Below are 21,353 nucleotides of genomic sequence, written 5' to 3'. Positions count from 1 at the left end.
TCTTGAGTTGGCTTTAATTGTTGAGAAAGACGTTCTTGACTTCTCTTCTGTTTATTATCAGGCAAAGAAGCGCTTCGACTTCATCGTTAAAAAACTAGGACTGAAAATCTCCATAAAAATCTTTAAGAATAGCTGGATATCTAAAAGGAAATTTATATCCTTTCTTTCACAATACAGTTTTGGCAGAATTAAACTCTTTAATAATAGTTTGACTCAAATCTGAATAGAAAAAGACTCTACTATTCTTAACCACCAAAGGACCCTGATGTTTTCTTGCATTTTGAACTACATGCAAAATCAATTCTCTATCTTGATAACACAAACATCCAATTAACATAGAATGTGGCGGTTGTCCAGAAAGAGGCTTTTTCCTAATTGCTCAATGAGCTCTGTCCAATTCTAGACCATTTGGAAAATAATCCTTTCCAAAAACATCAGGGATCCATTTCTGGAAAAATTGCACTGGATCTGTAAACTCCCTTCCGCCAACCCAAAAATTTTAACATAATTTCTTCGACTCTGATTCTCCAAAGCATCATTCTTCTTTAATAAATCATTTTGTTGAATTTCCCAACCAGTAAAAGAATCCTCCATATCCCATCATCGGAACAATCATGAAAATCCTCTTCAATCTTCTTAATTTTATCTTGCACTTTATCCACCAGCTTCACACATTTTGCCAGATCAGTCTTAATAATTGACATTTCTTCCTTCATGCCAGTAAATTGATCTTTCATAGATTAAAAAAAACCTTGATTCATCTGACTTGACATAGTTTCAATTTGTTTATAGACAAAATATCAAATTGAATAGCAGGATCTGCATAATGAGAAATATCAGGCTTAGATTTCCCTTGAGTATACTTAGGTAAGGGCCTACCCTTATATATCACTGTTTCTCCTTCTATGCCTGGTTAAATGTCCTCCTCAACTCCACCAACGATGACACCTCATAGTCCAGAGGAAGATGTCTTCAGGCTCCGGCGCCATCTTCACGGCACTCCGGGGAGTCAGCGCCAAAGTCAACTGTACCTTCAGTGGAGTTTGTCTCTGTGGAAATGTGAAGAGAAGTCGAGTCCCCAGGGTCTATCTCAAAGGTAGGCCCAAGTTCTTCAGTACTTGATAATTGCTTCTGAAATTTTTTTTTGCTGTCTGTGTCTTTCTCTTTCTCATTATGGCTATTGACAGTACTTTATAAGAATACTTAATGTTTTTTTTAAATTTACACAACTCTTAAGATTGGGTTTTTATCAGTTCTGTCAGGAGAGGTGTCCTTTCACGTCTCCCATCTATGCCATCACCTCACACCGCCCCACTCCCCCCCCCCCCTCCCCGGGTCCCCTTTCTTAAAGAATGGGATGACATTTGCCATTCTCTAAACCTCTGGTACCTCACCTGAGGGCAGGCAGAACGCAAAGATCATCAACAACACCCCAGCAACCTCTTTCCTCATTTCCCTTCCCCCAGAGTGTATGGGGGAGGGGGAAGCATCTGGGGAGTGGGGAGAGGGAGGGGTGTCTGAGTGAGGGGGAGTGCAAGGAGGGGCATCTGAGATAATGTCTGAGAGAGGAAGGTGTCCGGAGGGAGTGTGTGTGTGTGTGTGTGTGTGTGTGTGTGTGTGTGTGTGTGTGTGTGTGTGTGTGTGTGTGTGTGTGTGTGTGTGTGTGTGTGTGTGTTGTGTCTGGTTGGAGTGTCTGGGAGTGGGGAGTGTTGGGGGTGGGGAGTGTCTGGAGGTGGGGAGTGTCTGTAGCCAACGCTGCATATCAGCAACTGATCCTGATGAGCCATTGCCCAGAGAATCTCTGTTCAGAAGTGCTGTCAGAGTCCTCCCCAGTCCGAGAACACTTGCACCAATTAGAGAGATGAGTGAAGTTCATGCAGGAACAAGTTACCAAGAAGCAGTATCGGGGCTGCAGTGCTCCCTGGGCCAGTCGCAGCAGGCGTCCTTCTTTGATGAGCATCTGGAGGGATAAAGAGATGGGTGAGAGATGGACGCTGGAGTGTAGAGACCTGCTCCTTGATGCAGTGACAAATCCTTCATCATCATCTCTCTCCCAAGTGGAAAGGGTTAGGGTTAGGGTACCTGATTATAGAACATAGATCACTACAGCACAGTTCAGGCCCTTTGGCCCTCGATATTGTGCCAACCCATATATTCCTTAAAAGAATACCAAACCCTCCCTACCCAGTAACCCTCTATTTTTCTTCTATCCATGTGACTGTCTAAGAGACTTTTAGATGCCCCTAATGTTTCAGCCTCTACTACCATCCCTGGCAAGGCATTTCATCCTCTGTGTAAAAAAACACTCCTGATGTCTCCCCTAAACTTCCCTCCCTTCACCTTGTACATATGTCTTCTGGTGTTTGCTATTCTTGCCCTAGGAAACAGGCACTGGCTGTCCAACTTATCTATGCCTCTCATCTTGTAGACCTCTATCAAATCTCCTCTCATCCTTCTACGCTCCAAAGAGAAAAGTCCCAGTTCTGCTAACCTTGTCTCATAAGACTTATTTTCCAATCCAGACAACATCCTGGTAAATCTCCTCTGCACCCTCTCCATAGCTTCCACATCCTTCCTATAATGAGGTGACCAGAACTGAACACAATACTCACAGAGTGGCATCACCAGAGATTTGTAAAATTGCAACATGACCTCTCAATTCCTGAACTTAGTCTCCCCATTAATAAAGCCCAACATCCCATAGGCCTTCTTCACTATCCTATCAACTTGTGCAGCGACCTTGAGGGATGTATGGACCCCCAAGGTCCATCCGTTCATCCACATTCAACTGTTAACCCTGTATTCAGCCTTCTGGTTTTTCCTTCCAAAATGCATCACCTCACACTTATCTGGATTGAACTCCATCTGCCATTTTCTGTCCAACTCTGTATCCTGTCTATATGTAACCTATGACAACCTTCAGCACCATTCACAACTCCTCCAACCTTCATATCATTTGCAAACTTACTGAATCATCCATCCATCTCTTCATCCAGGTAATTTGTAAAAATCACAAAGAGCAGGAGCCCCAGAACAGATCCTTGTAGAATTCCAGTAGTCACCGACCTCCAGGCTGAATACTTTCCTTCTACTACTACTCTCTGCTTTCTACATGCAAGCTAATTTTTAATCCACACAGCCAAAGTTCCATGGATCCCATACCTCATAACTTTCTAAACTAGTCTCTCATGGTGGACCTTAACAAATGTCTTACTAAAATCCACATAGACCACATCCACTGCCCTTCCTTCATTAATTTCCTTTGTTACCTTCTCAAAAAAACTCACAGACTATTGAGGCACGACCTTTCCTTCACAGATCCTTGAGTAGACTGTACTTCTCCAAATGCTCATAGATCCTACCCTTAAGAATCCTCTCCATTAGTTTGCACACCACTGACATAAGACTCACTGGTTTATAATTCCCAGGATTCTCCCTATTACCTTTTTTTTAAACGGGACCCTAATTGCCATTGTCCAATCCTCTGGAGCCAAAGAGGATTCAAATATTAGAGCTATCTCTTTTCTCACTTCCCACAGCAGCCTGGGGTATATCGCATCTGGCCCTGGGGACTTATAATGTTTTTAAGAAGATCCAACGTTATTTCCTTAATCTCAACATTGTCCAGCATTCAAACCTGTTATATTCCAACCGCACCCTGAACCACATTAGTTTTATACTTTCACCCTTGAACATCTGTTTGCTATTTACTCTTGCTAGTTCCTGCCTCATCCCATCATAATTAGCCCTTCTCCCATTAAACACCCCCATTTTGTCTGCTTTTATTCTTATCCATAGCTATGCTAAATCTCAGGGAGTGTGGTCACTCTCACTGAAGTGCTCACCTACTGAGAGTTCCACCACCTGACCAGGTTCATTACCTAGAATTAGATCCAGTATGGCCACTTCTCTCATTAGATGGTCCACATATTGTGTCAGGAATCCTTCTTGTACACACCTGACAGATTCAGTCCCATCTATCCCTCTTGCAGTCAGGAAGTACCAGCCAATATTAGGGAAGTTGAAGTCTCCCATAACTGCACCATTCCAAAATCTGCCTGCTTATCTGCTTCTCAGTGACCTGAGGGCTATTTGGGGGCCTATAGACTACTCCCAGTAAAGTGATTGCTCCCTTCCTATTTCTAACTTCCATCCTCACCATCTCAACACACTCCCTCAGCAATATCCTCTCTTTCTAAAGCTGTGATCCTTATTTAACCCTGCGAGTTCCACGTGGTTTCACAGGCTGTCCCCGTGATCATCTGTTGGGCTCAGTACAGGTACACAATCCTTTATTCGGAACCCTTGGGGGACAGTGTGTTCTGAATTTCGGATTTCAGAACAAAAGCCAGCTGGCCCATATTTAAGCCCACCCGAATTGTGCTGCCATATCCAACCCCTTCTAGACGTCTCTCTCTCCCCCTTGCTCACCCGAGTCGCGCTGCTGTCTCTCCCCTCGCCCACCTGAGTCACGCTGCCATCTCTCTCTCCTCACCCCCGCCCACCCGAGTCACGCTGCCGTCTCTCTCTCTCTCCTCATCCCCGCCCACCCGAGTCGTGCTGCCGTCTCTCTCCCACCCACTCGAGTTGCACTGCCTTCTCTCTCTCCTCACCCCGCCCACCCAAGCCGCACTGCCATTTCTATCCCACCCACTCGAGTCGCACTACCATCTCTCTATCCTCACCCCCGCTCACCCAAGTCGCGCTGCCATCTCTCTCCCCCCCACCCAAATCACGCTGCCGTCTCTCTCCCACCTGCTTGAGACATGCTGCAATCTCTCTCTCTCCTCCCCCCACCACTACTCAACCTAGTCACGCTCCTGTCTCTCTCTCTCTCTCTCCCCCTCCGCTGTACTAGCACCAGGAAAAAAATGCTGGTTTTTGGAGCTTTCCAGATTGTAGATGTCCAGATAAAGGATTGTGTACCTGTATTTTGACCCGCCGATAATGAAATGATATTAGTATGGCCCCTCAGTCATCACAGTGACATCCCCCTACATAGGACACCAGTCCCCACCTACCACAATTCCCACTGCGTTTCCACTGATCAGTATTCCCATTGCCTATGGCCTCCAGATCCCCACCGACTGGTATTCCCACTCCTTGCGGGCTCCGGACCCGCACTGACCAATATTCAAGTCACGTTTATTGTAATCTGATTGTACAAGTACATCCCGACAAAACAGCACTCTCCAGTCCACAGGACACCAGCCCCCACCAACCACAATTCCCACTGCAAGTTTCCACTGACCAATATTCCCACTCCATGTTGTTCCAGACCCCCAATGATCAGTATTCCCACTCTATGGTCCTTGCTCCCACACAGGGCACAGTTTTCATTCCAAGAATTCCAATGCAGAAAATTCCTAGCTCCTGCATTGGATTTTATTTCCATTCCCTATGATTCTCTTTCCCTGTACTGGATGGTATTCCAATTCTTTGTATTCCTATCTGTACTGGATGGTATTCCCATTTCCTGTGATTCCCCACACCCTGACAGAATGATATTCACATTCCTTTTGTTCCCAGCTCCTGAATTGAATCTTATTCCTGTTCCCTGTGATTCCCCACTCTCCTGTGATCCAAGCTCCTGCACTGTATGGTATTCCATTTCCCTGTAATTCCCTACACCTGCACCAGACAGATTCCTTTTCAGTCACCCAAACTCTTGACCCGGGTGGTATTCCTATTCTTGCTGCTCCTTACACCTGGACTGGACAGTATTTCCACTGCCTATGATCACCACACCAGCACTGTTCGATCCACTTGGATCCTGGATGGGCCTGGAGGTCCCTACAGTCCACACTCCTAAATGACCACGGACAGCATTCCCATTCCCACTTCTCTACCTGCTCCCCCCCCATTCTTGGTGAACCTAACCTCTGCATAAAAACATTCCCAAAGCTCCAAACTCTCTTGCTTCGGATGCTGTTGGTCTGAGTTCTATAGCACGGAGAAAGGTCCTCCAGGCCAACTAGGTTATCTATCTGAACTTATCTCCCTGCCTGTGTTCAGACCACATCCCTCTAATCCCAGCCCTTCCAAGTACCTTCCAAAAGTCTTACAAATGTAGTCACTGCCTCCTCCTCTGCCAGCTTGTTACACACGCCTACCCCCCTCAGTTTGAAAACCTACTCTACCCCTCCCACCACCTCCTGACCTGAAAACTGTGCTTTTTAGTTTCAGACCTTCCCTGGGGAAAAACTGTGACCATTCACCTTATCCATTCCTCTCATGATTTTATAAAGGTCCAGAATGTTCCCCCTCAGCCTCCTTCGCTCCAGGGGAAACAGTCTTAGGCTATCCAATCTCTCTCGAAACTCAAACCATCCAATTTTGGCAACATCCCGGTGAACTACTTTTGCCTCCTCTCGAGTTTAGTCACCTCCATGAACACATCTGCCCACAATATCCCAAATGTGGTCTCAATAATGTCTCATACATTGTAATGTGACATCCCTGCTCCTGTACTCAGTGCCCTGACCATATTGATGATGCAATGGAGGCAAGCATGGCCAAACACCTCCTCCACACAGTCTACCCATGTCACCACCTTCAATGTACCTGTAACCCAGAGTCTCTCTCTTCTACATTCCTCAGGCCCTGTTATTCACCTTGCAAGTCCTATCCTGATTTAATTTGCAAAATTCAACAGTATTCACTTGCCTGACTTAAATTTGATCTCCTGTTCCTTAGCCCACTGACCTACCTCATCAAGATTATGTTGTTGATCTCAGAGAATCTACCCCACTGTCCATTACACCACCTTGTTTGGTGCCAACAACATATCTGCGAGTCATCACACCCATGTTCTGATCCAAGTTGTTGGTAGAGGTGACAAACCACAGGGGTCCAAGCACTGATCCCTGTGGCACATACCTGGCCACAGGCCTCCATCTTGAGTGACAGGCTACACCCTCTTCTGGCTCCAACCAGTGAACCAATTCTGTATTGGATTGGCCCATTCCTTGTTCTCCAGTCACAATAAAGTATTCCCATTCCCTATTGTCTCCGCTGTCAGCATAAGGAATTCCCATTCCCTGTGGTCAACACTGTCACTGGGATTCCCATTCCCTGTGGTCTCATCACCAGAAGGAATTCCCAATCCTCATAAAGGTTAAAATCTTATGTTTTTACTTCGTAGTTAATTTTATGACTATCCCTTTAAGTAAAATTGTTGTTTGTAGTGTTACCGTAGTTACTATGATTTCATATATTGTAATATCCGGGGGTATAGGGAGCTTGCTTTCATACTTCGAAGAACCATGGAGGAAGCGTAAGCATCAAAATGTTTTTCTTTGAATTCATCTTAATTTATCTTAATCATCTTTTTTCATTTTAATCATCTTAATTTTGGTTTAATTGTTTAAAGAAGAATATCATTATCATTATACAGTATGCTTTATTTACTCAAGTTATGAAAATCTTGATGCGAAGTATGCAAAATGGCTGTATCAACTAATTAAAGGCTACATAAAACTGCAACTGCAAAGTTGACTGGAGTGATAAGATAGTAATTCGGAATATCGAAGCTTATGTTTCTTAGAAGATTGACATGTTTTGGAATTGAAAATTACTAGAACTTGGAAAGTGTCGGCTACATATTTATTTTTAAAAAAGTAACAAAATTGTGAACTTTGTTTGGAAGAAAGGCCAAAAGACCTCAATTTGTTAAAGCAAAAGCATTTAAGCTTTAAAGAAAGTCTGTGGGAAGATTCCAGAAACCAGCAGCCTCAGTTCGAAAAGGTCTACCAGCTACATGTCTGATTGCACAGTTTAAATTGAACCAGCCTTGAAAGACACCTGTAAACTTGGAGAGAGATAACAAAGAGAGCTATAAGCCATTGGCAGGAAGCCCAGAAGAAATGTTTTGAGAAATTATTGAAAACATGAGATAACAATGCCAGTTTGTGCAGCCAACAGCCAGCGAAATTCTCTTGAACAAATTTGTTTACAGTTTCAGTTCCCAGGCCAAAGCGAGAAGGTCGCAGTGTGAAGAATCCAAGATGGAGAAGAAGTCTCATCGAGCTAGAGACCTCAAGCAAGCAGCTCCTCTCAAAGAACTGTTTGGTTGTGAGTTGAGCCAGTAAGGTGGACCGACAATGATTGGCAGGAGGTTGGAGCCAGCCACCAAAGAAGAAGCGGCCTCAACTACCAAGCAAGAAGAAGACTCCGATGAGGCACTGCAGACCTCATTCACTGATTTAAAAGTTAGTGGAACTGGAACAGTTGAGCGTACGTGGCAAAGCCCCACTGGTGCTGTTACAAGTGTGTTGCTGAAGATAGAAACTCAACCAGCGGTATCTGTAAGTTCAGATGTGAATCCTGATGACAGTATTTTCAAGATTATGAGCGTAGGAAGATCTTCAAAGTCTTCAAAGGCATCTAGAGCAAGTCGAGCTTTGCGTGTTTAACTATGCAAGCTAAAGCACAAGCCGAATTGGCTATTGTGTGTGCACAACATGAGTGGATTGGGAAAAGACATGCTTTAGAAGATATGGAATCTGAAATGAAGATTATTGAAATAGATTATTGAAAAGATTATTGAAGAGAGAAAAGAAAAGACTAGAGCTTGAGGAACAATGTACTAGGAATATGACCAGAGTAAAAGCATTAGCTCAGGCTTCCGCAGGATCTGTCACTCAAAGTGAGATACCCAAGGAGCCACTAAGTAGATCAATGGATATCACAGCCACAAGAAACATGTATATTCGAGCAAGGAGCCACAGTAGTGCTGCTAATGCTCGAATGTCAATGACTAACCCTATGGAAAGGGTTAGCGACATTCAATCTTCTCTGAGCATACAATTTATGAATCTTCCCAAAGGGAGAGCATTTCAACCAGGTGCAACCATTCGAGTTGATCATACTCAATAATTGATGTCTCTTTGTGTTGCTAAAGAACCAGCGATAAGTCAAGGATCCCTATCAATGCCAACACTTACATATCAAGGTCCTACACCTATGGAACCAGTTCAAGATCCGGTTGCTCCATTCACCACAAGACAACCAGTCGCAAGCCAAGACAATATATTATCACTCATAGCAAAACAAAATGAAATTTCTGCTATGTTAGCACAGCAACAAGCTTCATATGGTTTACCTAAGAAGGAAATTCTAGTTTTTAATGGAGGTTCATTGCAATATCTGACGTTTATGAAATCCATTGAACATCCCATGGAAAGTAATACTAAAAAATGCCAAAGATCATCTGTATTACTTGGCACAGTATACTGGAGGACAGGTGAAGGAACTAGTCAAAAGTGCCATATATGGAGCCAGACCAAAGTTTTAAAAGGGCAAAGGAACTATTGCATCATCAATATGGCAAAGAACATAAAATCGCAAGGGCCCACATAGACAAGATTCTTTCTTGGCCAGAAATAAAATCAGAGGATGCAAAGGCTTTACAAGCATATGCACTCTTTCTGAGAGGATGTAGTAACACAATGGTAAGAGCTGAATTTGCTTGCTAATTTGTCAATTAAAGCCAGCAAATGACCTTACAAACTGAAGGACTATGGAAAACCAAAGTTGCAGAGCTTAAAATGATTCCCGGAAGGGACACTAACTTTGAGGATGTTGTACAATTTTTGGAATGGCATATGCATGTTAACACTGTACCAGTATTTGGAAATATTAAGGATACCTCAATAGTTCCTAAGGATGTAAAGAAGTCTAAATCATCATCTCAACAGAAACCAAAGGGAAGTACCTTTGTTACTGCTGTGTCAGATACAAGCACAAGAAAGAACAAAAGATCAGTAAAGCTGTTTGTATTGCAAAGATAAGCATGCTTTAGAAAAATGTTCACGATTGGAGAAAAACTTGCATGACGAGAAATTAACCTTTTTAAAGAGAATGGAATATATTTTGGTTGCTTGTGTAAAGGACACATCAGCAAAACTTGTAATAAGTGACTCCGTTGTGATATATGCAGTTTAAAACATCCCAAGTTACTGCATACTCAACGAAGTAAAGTTGAGAATCAAGTCAAACAATCTGAATCCAAGATTAAAGACACAAAGAGAATGCTTCAACTTCAGTTCATCAAAGGTCTCTCAATTGTTTCTGTGTAGGTTAAAGCTAAAAAAAGGAAGCTTCATACCGAAGACTTGCGCATTCCTTGATCCAGGAAGTACCACATCATTTTGTACTGTTGAATTGATGAATAAACTTCATCTTCATGGTAAAAGATCACATATCTTGTTGAAGACAATGAATGATAAAAAGAACATTGAAACTAATATAGTTTCAGGTTGACAGATTTCTGAATTGAATAGCAATGAATTTTGCAATCTTCCAAGTGTATATGCCTGTTAAAAGTTATCAAACAGTGGGCTCATCTAAAAAACATTTGCTTACCCAAGATTGATGCCAACATTGAGATGCCAATTGGATTAGATGTACCAAAGGCTCTCGATCCTCTCAAATTAATAAGGAGTCAAAATGATGGACCTTGTGCCATGAGAATGTTACTTGGATGGACAATTAATGGACATTAGGAAGAAAAATGAATAATGATCAGGAGTTGTCAAATGTAAATGTCAACAGAATTACAATTGTCAAACTTAATGATCTGTGGGAACAACAGTTTAAAATTGATTTCCCTGAATGTTGCAAAGATATTCAAGAACTTTAGAAGGAGGATAAACAGTTTCTGGATTTAGTTCCAAATTCTGTTAAACATGTCGATGGTCATTACTGTATAGCATCACCTTTGAAGAAAAGGGAAATATGTATACCAGAAAATAAAATAATTGCAGAACAGCATATGCTGAAATTAAAAAGAAATTTCAAGAGAAATTCTTCCTTTCATTTGAAATATACCAATGCCATGTCAGATTTGATAACCAAGGGTTATGTAGAAAAGGTGTCAGAAGATATCTTGGAACGTAAAGATGGTAGAAAATGGTATTTACCTCATACATCCACAAAAGGAGAAACTACATGTAGTATTTGATTGTGGAGCATCATTTCAAGGTGTTTCATTGAATTCTCAACTTTTACAAGGTCCAGACTTAACCAGTACTTTAATCGGCATTTTTAATCGGCATTCTGAGAAGATTTTGTAAAGAGCCTATTGTGATTGCAGCAGATATTGAAGCGATGTTTCATCAAGTGAAAGTACCATCAGAAGATCGTGATTTGCTACGATTGTTATGGTGGCCAAATGGTGATTTCAGTAAAGATATGATTGAATACAGAATGACAGTTCATTTCTTTGGAGCCACTTCGTCACCGAGTTGTGCAAATTTTGCTCTCAGGAAATGTGCTGAAGATAATGAAGAGCAATTTCATTCTCAAACTATAAACATCATCAGAAATAATTTCAGTGTTGATGATTGTCTCACTTCAGTGGTTTCAGAAAAAGAAGGAATAGATCTTTATTATGAGTTAAAAGAGATCTCTAATAAAGGAAGTTTCTTCCTTACGAAATGGATTAGCAACAGTCGAGATGTGTTGGCTGTTATTCCTCAGACAGAAAGAGCAAAGGAGATAAAACATCTTGTCTTGGATTGTGATGTTCTACCTGTCGAAAGATTTCTGTGAGTGCAATGGTGTGTGTAATCTGATGTTTTCAAACTCAAAATTATTTTGAAGGAACGGCCTTTAACAAGAAGAGGTGTTCTTTCAATCATAAGATCAATATATAATCCTTTGGGAATATTGGCACCAGTATTATTCTTTCTTTGGCTTGGCTTCGCGGACGAAGATTTATGGAGGGGGTAAAACGTCCACGTCAGCTGCAGGCTTGTTTGTGGCTGACCAGTCCGATGCGGGACAGGCAGACACGATTGCAGCGGTTGCAAGGGAAAATTGGTTGGTTGGGGTTGGGTGTTGGGTTTTTCCTCCTTTGCCTTTTGTCAGTGAGGTGGGCTCTGCGGTCTTCTTCAAAGGAGGCTGCTGCCCGCCAAACTGTGAGGCGCCAAGATGCACGGTTTGAGGCGTTATCAGCCCACTGGCGGTGGTCAATGTGGCAGGCACCAAGAGATTTCTTTAGGCAGTCCTTGTACCTTTTCTTTGGTGCACCTCTGTCACGGTGGCCAGTGGAGAGCTCGCCATATAATACGATCTTGGGAAGGCGATGGTCCTCCATTCTGGAGACGTGACCCATCCAGCGCAGCTGGATCTTCAGCAGCGTGGACTCGATGCTGTCGACCTCTGCCATCTCGAGTACCTCGACGTTAGGGGTGTGAGCGCTCCAATGGATGTTGAGGATGGAGCGGAGACAACGCTGGTGGAAGCGTTCTAGGAGCCGTAGGTGGTGCCGGTAGAGGACCCATGATTCGGAGCCGAACAGGAGTGTGGGTATGACAACGGCTCTGTATACGCTTATCTTTGTGAGGTTTTTCAGTTGGTTGTTTTTCCAGACTCTTTTGTGTAGTCTTCCAAAGGCGCTATTTGCCTTGGCGAGTCTGTTGTCTATCTCATTGTCGATCCTTGCATCTGATGAAATGGTGCAGCCGAGATAGGTAAACTGGTTGACCGTTTTGAGTTTTGTGTGCCCGATGGAGATGTGGGGGGGCTGGTAGTCATGGTGGGGAGCTGGCTGATGGAGGACCTCAGTTTTCTTCAGGCTGACTTCCAGGCCAAACATTTTGGCAGTTTCCGCAAAGCAGGACGTCAAGCGCTGAAGAGCTGGCTCTGAATGGGCAACTAAAGCGGCATCATCTGCAAAGAGTAGTTCACGGAAAAGTTTCTCTTGTGTCTTGGTGTGAGCTTGCAGGCGCCTCAGATTGAAGAGACTGCCATCCGTGCGGTACCGGATGTAACCAGTATTATTAATAGCCAAGAAAACACTGCAAGAATTGTGCAGAAGAAAATTTGGATGGGATGAAACTATACCAGATTCCATTGCACAAGATTGGATGAATTGAATTGAGAGTTTTAAAATGTTAAAAAGTTCAGAAGTCAACAGATGTTTTAAACCAACATACTTTGAAATTGCCTCATTTGCTCAGTTACACCACTTTGCTGACGCAAGCAAAGATGGTTATGGTACTGTCAGTTATTTAGTACTGCAAAATAACCAAGAGCAAGTACAATGTGGATTTGTAATGGGAAAAGCCAGAGTGGCTCCATTAAAGTCATTCACCATACCTCGAATGGAATTGACTGCCACTACAATGGTGAGCAAAATGAACACCATGTTTAGAAGAGAATTACAGATGGAGTTATCAGATTCTATGTTTTGGACTGATAGTACATCAGTGCTTAAATGCATTAATAACAAAACCATGATGTTTCGTACCTTTGTGGCTAATAGAATTAATGAGATTGAGAAGGTTTCCCATGTTAATCAATGGAAATATTTTAAAACTGGATAATCCAGCTGACATGGCTTCACGAGGATCAAAAGTTCAATCATTTCTGAGAAGAGCCAACACTTGGGTTTTTGGTGCTCAATTCCTTTTGCAACCTCAAGAAGATTGGCCTCAAAATCCAGAAGAGTTAAAAGAAGTTTCAATGGAGGATCTAGAAATCCAAAACACTAAGGTGAAAACTATTAAAATATCTACTCAGAATGATCCAATTATTCAATTAATTTGCTATCATTCTTCCTGGTTTCATTTGAAAGGCAGTAGCATGAATTCTTAAATTAAAAACTATGTTTTTACATCATATCAAGAAAGAGAATCTGAAGTCTCGAAAGAGCTGTTACTTAACAGTTGATGAGTTGGCGAATGCTGAATTGGAGATAATTCACTTTTGTCATAAAAAGGCATTTGATAATAAGATATCAAAATTGAAGAAGAATCTGAATGTTACAAAAACAAGTCGTGCTTCCAAGCTGAACCCTATTCTGGTAAATTATGTATTGAGAGTAAGAGGAAGATTAGAAAAAGCAATAATGCCAGAAGTGATACAACCAATTATATTAGCTAAGGAATTTCTGATTTCAGAATTGATTTTTTGACATATACATGAGAAAACAGGTAATGGTAGTTGTAATCACGTGTTGTCAGAATTGCGCCAGAAATATTGCATACTTGGTGTTTCAACATTGATCAAAAGAACATCAAAATGTGTTCATTATCGACGTGCAAAATGCTAAACCTGGACAACAACAAATTGTGGATTTGCCACAAGACAGAGTTGTGCCTAATGAACCCCCATTTACAAACGTGGGAGTTGATTATTTTGGTCCTTCGCAAGTAAAACAAGGAAGAAGCTATACAATACGTAACTATTTTTACTTGTTTGACTACGAGAGCAATTCATATTGAAGTAGCGTCATCGCTTGATTCAGACTCTTTTATCAATGTTCTTCGACGTTTTATCACCAGACATGGTCAAGTGAAGGATCTAATTTTACAGGAGCTCCTTTAGAATTACGAAAAGCAATTCAAAATTTGAATAAACGTAACATTCATGATACATTACTTCAGAAGGAAATTCTTTCTTTCTTTGGCTTGGCTTCGCGGACGAAGATTTATGGAGGGGGTAAAAAAGTCCACGTCAGCTGCAGGCTCGTTTGTGGCTGACCAGTCCGATGCGGGACAGGCAGACACGATTGCAGCGGTTGCAAGGGAAAATTGGTTGGTTGGGGTTGGGTGTTGGGTTTTTCCTCCTTTGCCTTTTGTCAGTGAGGTGGGCTCTGCGGTCTTCTTCAAAGGAGGCTGCTGCCCGCCAAACTGTGAGGCGCCAAGATGCACGGTTTGAGGCGTTATCAGCCCACTGGCGGTGGTCAATGTGGCAGGCACCAAGAGATTTCTTTAGGCAGTCCTTGTACCTTTTCTTTGGTGCACCTCTGTCACGGTGGCCAGTGGAGAGCTCGCCATATAATACGATCTTGGGAAGGCGATGGTCCTCCATTCTGGAGACGTGACCCATCCAGCGCAGCTGGATCTTCAGCAGCGTGGACTCGATGCTGTCGACCTCTGCCATCTCGAGTACCTCGACGTTAGGGGTGTGAGCGCTCCAATGGATGTTGAGGATGGAGCGGAGACAACGCTGGTGGAAGCGTTCTAGGAGCCGTAGGTGGTGCCGGTAGAGGACCCATGATTCGGAGCCGAACAGGAGTGTGGGTATGACAACGGCTCTGTATACGCTTATCTTTGTGAGGTTTTTCAGTTGGTTGTTTTTCCAGACTCTTTTGTGTAGTCTTCCAAAGGCGCTATTTGCCTTGGCGAGTCTGTTGTCTATCTCATTGTCGATCCTTGCATCTGATGAAATGGTGCAGCCGAGATAGGTAAACTGGTTGACCGTTTTGAGTTTTGTGTGCCCGATGGAGATGTGGGGGGGCTGGTAGTCATGGTGGGGAGCTGGCTGATGGAGGACCTCAGTTTTCTTCAGGCTGACTTCCAGGCCAAACATTTTGGCAGTTTCCGCAAAGCAGGACGTCAAGCGCTGAAGAGCTGGCTCTGAATGGGCAACTAAAGCGGCATCATCTGCAAAGAGTAGTTCACGGACAAGTTTCTCTTGTGTCTTGGTGTGAGCTTGCAGGCGCCTCAGATTGAAGAGACTGCCATCCGTGCGGTACCGGATGTAAACAGCGTCTTCATTGTTGGGGTCTTTCATGGCTTGGTTCAGCATCATGCTGAAGAAGATTGAAAAGAGGGTTGGTGCGAGAACACAGCCTTGCTTCACGCCATTGTTAATGGAGAAGGGTTCAGAGAGCTCATTGCTGTATCTGACCCGACCTTGTTGGTTTTCGTGCAGTTAGATAATCATGTTGAGGAACTTTGGGGGACATCCGATCCCACCCACAGGAAAATATCATGGAGATATTTTAGATCAATCAAGAAAATTCTTAATTCCATTTTGAATAGTCAAATACTGAATGACAATAATCTTCAGACAGTATTGTGTGAGATTGAAGCTATTTTAAATAGTCGTCCAATAACAAAAATTTCTATCAATTCAAATGGTATCGAGGCTCTTACAGCGAATCATCTCTTACTTCTTAACTCTCAACCTTTAATGCCACCAGGTCAATTTCAGAAAGAAGATATCTATCCAAGGCGAAGATGGAAACAAATGCAATTTATTACAGATTTATTTTGGAAAAGATGGATTAAAGAATATCTTTCATTATTACAAAAAAGACAAAAATGGTCTAAAGCAAATGCAATTTTATATTTTATACGGAGACACTGTAATTATCATGGATGATTCTGCAACAAGAAACTTGGTTGCTGGGGAAAATCATGGAAACAGTTCCGGACAAGAAAGATTTCGTTCGGCATGTGTGGATTAAAACCAAGACAGGTTACTTAAATCGACCTATTACTAAAATCTGTCTTTTACAAGAAGCAGAAAGTTTTGATTTCTAATTTTATACTTAACATATTTACTTTTGTATTTGTAATAGTAATTATTATGTATTAGTCATTAATGTCTATAATAATAATTAGGGGTTGGAATGTAAATGTTAAAACATTATGTTTTTACTTTGTAGTTAATTTTATGACTATCCCTTTAAGTAAAATTTGTTGTTTGTAGTGTTACCAGAGTTACTATGACATCATATGTCATAATATCAGGGCATTCGGGGAGCTTGCTTTCATGCTTCGAAGAATCATGGAAACTATTGAAATACTTTTCTTTGAATTCATCTTAATTTATCTTAATCACCTTATTTCATTTTAATCATCTTAATTTTGGTTTAATTGTTTAAATGAGAATATCAACATTATATAGTGCTTTATTTACAAGTTATGAAAATCTTGATGCAAAGTTATGTAAAATGGTTATATCAACTAATTAAAGGCTACATAAAACTGTAACTGCAAAGTTTGGTTTATTGGAGTGATAAAGTAGAAATTCAGAATATCGAAGATGACATGTTTTGGAATTAAAAATTACTAGAACTTGGAAAGTGATGTTTACAGTCAGCACTGTCACTGGATTCCCATTCCCTGTGGTCTTGTCTCCAAAAGGAATTCCCATTCCCTGAGGTCTCATCACCAGAATGAATTCCTATTCCCTGTGGTCTCTGCTGTCACTAGAAGGAATTCCCAGACACTCTTTTCTCTAGTTATCAAGAATTCCCATTATCTGTGGTCACTGTCACAAGGAATTCCTATTCCCTGTGATTTTGTCACCAGAAGGAATTCCCATTCCTTGTGGTTTCTGCTCTCCGCAAGAATTCCCATTCCCTGTGGTTGACTCTTGCCTCAGACTGGCACTCTTCCCTCTGCTCCCACCTCCTGCTTTGCATGCGATTCCCGTCATATGCTCCCCATTCTTCTCCAGATAATGCTCTCAGGCCCAGTGGTCCCTGCTCCTCGATCAAATGGCATTCCCTGTTCTGTGCACTGACACCTGGAAACATCCACTGAGCTGAGGTTCCGCATGTGAACACTGACAATTTGATGCTGGTACCCCCAACCTCAAGCCCACCCTGCCTCTCGGCACAATGTGGTGCACTCACCCGGCTCGGCTGGTAGGCCTGCTGGAAGCCCCTCACTCTGTGCTCCACAGACAGCAGCTTCTGAAGGCTCTCCTATAGGGCAGGAAAAATCCAATCAGGAGAGCTGGAGGGAGGAAGTGAGCAATAGAGGGAGTGAGGAAGGGAGAGAGATAGAGAGGAGAGGAGGAAGAGAGAAGGAAGGGTAGGGGAGAAAGAGTGCAAAACAGAGCAACAGAGGGGAAGGGGGAAGCAAGCAGGAAAGGGAAGGGGAAAGAGGAGAGGAGAGAGGGATGGGGAGGGGGAGAGCAGGGTAATAGAAAAGGGAGAGAGCAGTTGAGGGGAAGAGGAGATGGAGGGTAGGAAGGAAGAGGAGAGGGGAGGGGAGATACTACAAGGTACTGAGAGTAACAGAAGGAGGGGGAAGGGGAGGTGAGAGAGTGGGTGGTAGAGAGGGAAAGAGGAGGGAGAGGGGGATGGATGAATGTAAGGAGAGAGGTGAAGGGGCCAGGGGGATAACTTATTAGAACAGGGAGAATGGGAAGGCAGCGTGGAAGGGTAGAGGAGAAGGCGAGGGAAAAGAGTGGGAGCATGAGAGAGAGGGAAAGGAAAAAAAGGATGGGGTGCAAGGGGAGAAGGGGCACAATAGTGGGAGAGGTGGAGTGGAGGTGGTGACAGTGAGAGGGGTAAGGTGATAGGGGAAGGGAGAGGGGAAAGAGAGATAGGAGAGTTGGGGAAGGGGAGAGAGGAATGGGTTGGGTGAGATAGGATCGGGAAAGGGAAGGGGAAGAGGATGGAAGTGAAAACATAGGACAGGGGTGGAGGTGAGCACATACTCGTGGGGGCACTGTGTGTGGTATCTGTGCACTGCTGTGATTATATTGTAGTGGAATGAGGGTCAATGCTCAGGGTGAGAATGGATGAGCTATGTCCCGAAGGTGAGGAGGGTTCTGAAGCCATGTTTCCCTCTAATCCCCCTGCTGAGGGGCAGTGTTTTTGCTCATCAGTACTGACGTTCTTTCATATGAACCACAGACCACACAGGTCCTGGATGAACTGAGCAGCATCCAGAGAAAGCAAAAGGCAGTTGACATTTTGGGCCTGGGCCCTCCATATCGAATCAGTTGCAGCAGACAGAGCAAAGGTGCTCAACGAAATGAGGCACTACAATAACAGGGACCTCCCAGTGGCCAACCACTTCATTTCCCCACACCGACATGTCTGTCCATGACTTCATGCACTGCCAACCCGCAGCCACTCATATCTTGGAGGAACAACAGCTTATATTCTGTCTAGGCATTCTCCAATATTGACCACCAATTTCTGTTAACCCACACCCCTTGTCTCTCTTTTTTTCTGTCCCTCTGACTCCTCTCCTGCAGCTTCCACCCCCTTCCCTTCCCTCTCCTATCAGAGAGCCACCCCCTCCTCTCATCACCTCTCAGCTACTTACTCTTCTACCCTCCCATATGTGTCCACCACTTACCTGTCAGCCTTTGCTCCTCCTCCTGCCCCTTCCTCCCTCATCTACCTCCCCCCACCTTTTTATTCAGATGCCTGTCTGTTTTCCTTTATTCCTTAAGAAAGAATGCTGCTGAGTTTCTCCAACATGTTTGTGTATTGAACTTGACCCCAGTGTCTGCAGACTTACATGAACCATTCCAATGAATGATAAATGCTCCATCAGCTATTGGGAGATATGAAGCCTTGCCCCAGGTTACGAGGCTGGGGACTTGGTTGTATGGCCTGTGCTTATCCTAGCCAGCAGATCTGACCCGGAGCCCCAGCCTGTACAGAGACATTTGGAAAATACGAGTGCCAACCTTACCCCATTTTTCACTCGAATCCGGACCTGGTCACAGACTTCGGACACAGATGCCAAGGCAGCTGCAGAGGAGAAGAGGGCAGTCACTATGCCAACCTCGATCTCTGCAATGACCCCAGAAGGAAACAGAGCAAGCACAGAACTGGAGTGGGTGTTAGGAGATCCCAAAGCAGAGAGAAATCTCAGAAGGAGCCCACTCTAGCCCATGGACAACATGGGGGGGGGGGGGGGGTGAGGGAGAAACCAGCGTCACACTAACCGATTGAAGGGTCCATTGAGTGATGTGTTCACTTCTCTCCACAATGACATTCCCATGTTCCCACACTGATCTGCACCTCACCAGCACTCCCATAACCAGTGAAGCACAACAGGAGGGATCCCCTCTCCCAGCACCTTGGTCCTTCACCCACATACACCCACCCCATGACAGGATCACAACCCACTGCTGTCACCAGTCCATCCCCCACCCCCTTCACTAATCCCCATCCCCGATCACTGGACCCCCCCCACCCCCATTACTGGTTCCTCCACCCCCATCCCCATCCCCTATCACCAGAGTCCCCACCTCTGTCACTGGTTCCCCCATTACCAGACCTCTCCACCCCCCCATCACTGGAACTTCCATCCTCCCACCCCCATCACCAGTCCACACTCCCAGTCTGGCAGCCACCCTGTGGTGAAACTTTCAGGCAATGACTCGGCCCAGGATTCTTCATTGAGGTGACAGTCAGAAGGGGAGACGTCAGCCAAATCAGAAAGAGGAAGGTCTGGGAAGGTACTGACCTCCCCACACTGACCAAATAGTTCCACCCACACCAAGTCCCACCTCTTGTGTTTGGCCTTCAACCCACTGGGGACTTGAGGAGTGAATTACATGGAAAGGTTAAACAGGTTAGGACTTTATTTCCTGGAGCATCGGAGAATGAGGGGGCAAATTATCAGGGGTATAGATACAGTAAATACAAGCAGGGTTTTTCCACTGAGTTTAGGTGAGACAAGAACTAGAGGACATGGATTGTGGATGAAAGCTGAGATGTTTAAAGGACACATGGGGGGTGGTTGAAATTTCTTCATGCAGAGAGTGGTGAAAGTGGGGAACGTGGGTCCAATTTTGACATTCAAGAAAAATTTGGTTAAAGTACATGGATGGGAGGGGTATGGAGGGCTATGGTCCAGGTGCAGGTCAAATTGACTAGGCAGAATGATAGCTCAGCAGACTAGATGGACTGAAGGGTCTATCGTGTTCTGTGGTTCTCTTGTTCTGAACCTATCTCATCCATGTGTTTGTCCAAATGGTGCTACAGTTTTGGTGCCGAGCACCTTGCACTGGACAGGGCATGGGAGAGGTGATGAGCGGGAAAAGAGTTGGAAACAGTGGAACCATAAGGGGGCTGGGTAACCTTAAATTAGAAATTCAATGTTCATCCCATTGGGTTTAAGTCTGTCCAGGAGGAATGTGATGTGTTGTTACTCAAGTTTACATTTCAACTCTCCTGACAATGGCCAAGGGGAGATATGTCACACATTTTAAGATAAACAAGAAAGTCAGTAGGCCCGCAGCATTGGTTCCCCTTTGCTTTCTGTAGATGTTGTATGACCTGCTGAGTTTCTCCAGCACATTGGTTATTGTGGCATCCATGATAGGTTTTGTAATGATGTTTTCTGACTATAAGCTTGTTATTACCTCGTGTATCTTCATATTCAGCAGTGTCGGGACACAAATGCTTCAAGTAATCTAGAAAAACGGAAAAGCAACAAGAGATTGGAGCAGAGCTGGATCCTGCACCCACAGGGCATTCCCACATCTTCCATCATGAAATGTTGGGATCAGCTCTCACCCAACACCCACCCTCTCCAGAGAAGTCTCACCCCCTCCACATCCCAACACCCATCCCTTCCACATCCACCCCTCCAGACAAACATCAGCCCCTCCATTCCCCAACACTGACCCTCACCAGACAACACCCAACCCCTCCACACCCCAACACCCACCCCCTCCAGACCCCAACACACAAACATACAAACATTCCACACCACCCCCTCCACACCCCAGCACCTGCCCCTACACACCCCAACACCCAACCCTCCACAGACCCCAACATCCACCTCCTCCAGACCCCAACACCAACCCCTTCACAACCCAACATTCACCCCTCCACAACCCAACATTCA

The 21,353-nt window shown here is 44.0% G+C and overlaps 1 protein-coding gene across 1 annotated transcript in view; it reads right to left on the bottom strand.

Moving 5' to 3' along the window:
- LOC138765278 (uncharacterized) overlaps positions 1-21,353 on the bottom strand; it is a 131,997-nt gene that overhangs the window by 47,823 nt on the left and 62,821 nt on the right. Inside the window, exons 10-13 of the mRNA XM_069942328.1 lie at positions 20,866-20,916; positions 19,185-19,243; positions 17,381-17,452; positions 1,892-1,960 (exon numbers count right to left, since the gene is read on the bottom strand). Of these exons, the coding sequence (XP_069798429.1) occupies positions 1,892-1,960; positions 17,381-17,452; positions 19,185-19,243; positions 20,866-20,916 (251 nt within the window). The remainder of the gene's footprint in view (positions 1-1,891; positions 1,961-17,380; positions 17,453-19,184; positions 19,244-20,865; positions 20,917-21,353) is intronic.

This window comes from Narcine bancroftii, chromosome 5 (assembly GCF_036971445.1).
Source record: "Narcine bancroftii isolate sNarBan1 chromosome 5, sNarBan1.hap1, whole genome shotgun sequence".
In the NCBI taxonomy this organism is placed as follows: Eukaryota; Metazoa; Chordata; class Chondrichthyes; order Torpediniformes; family Narcinidae; genus Narcine; species Narcine bancroftii.
The sequence above is the reverse complement of the archived record's forward strand: the minus strand, read 5'-3'. Positions and strand labels throughout refer to the sequence as shown.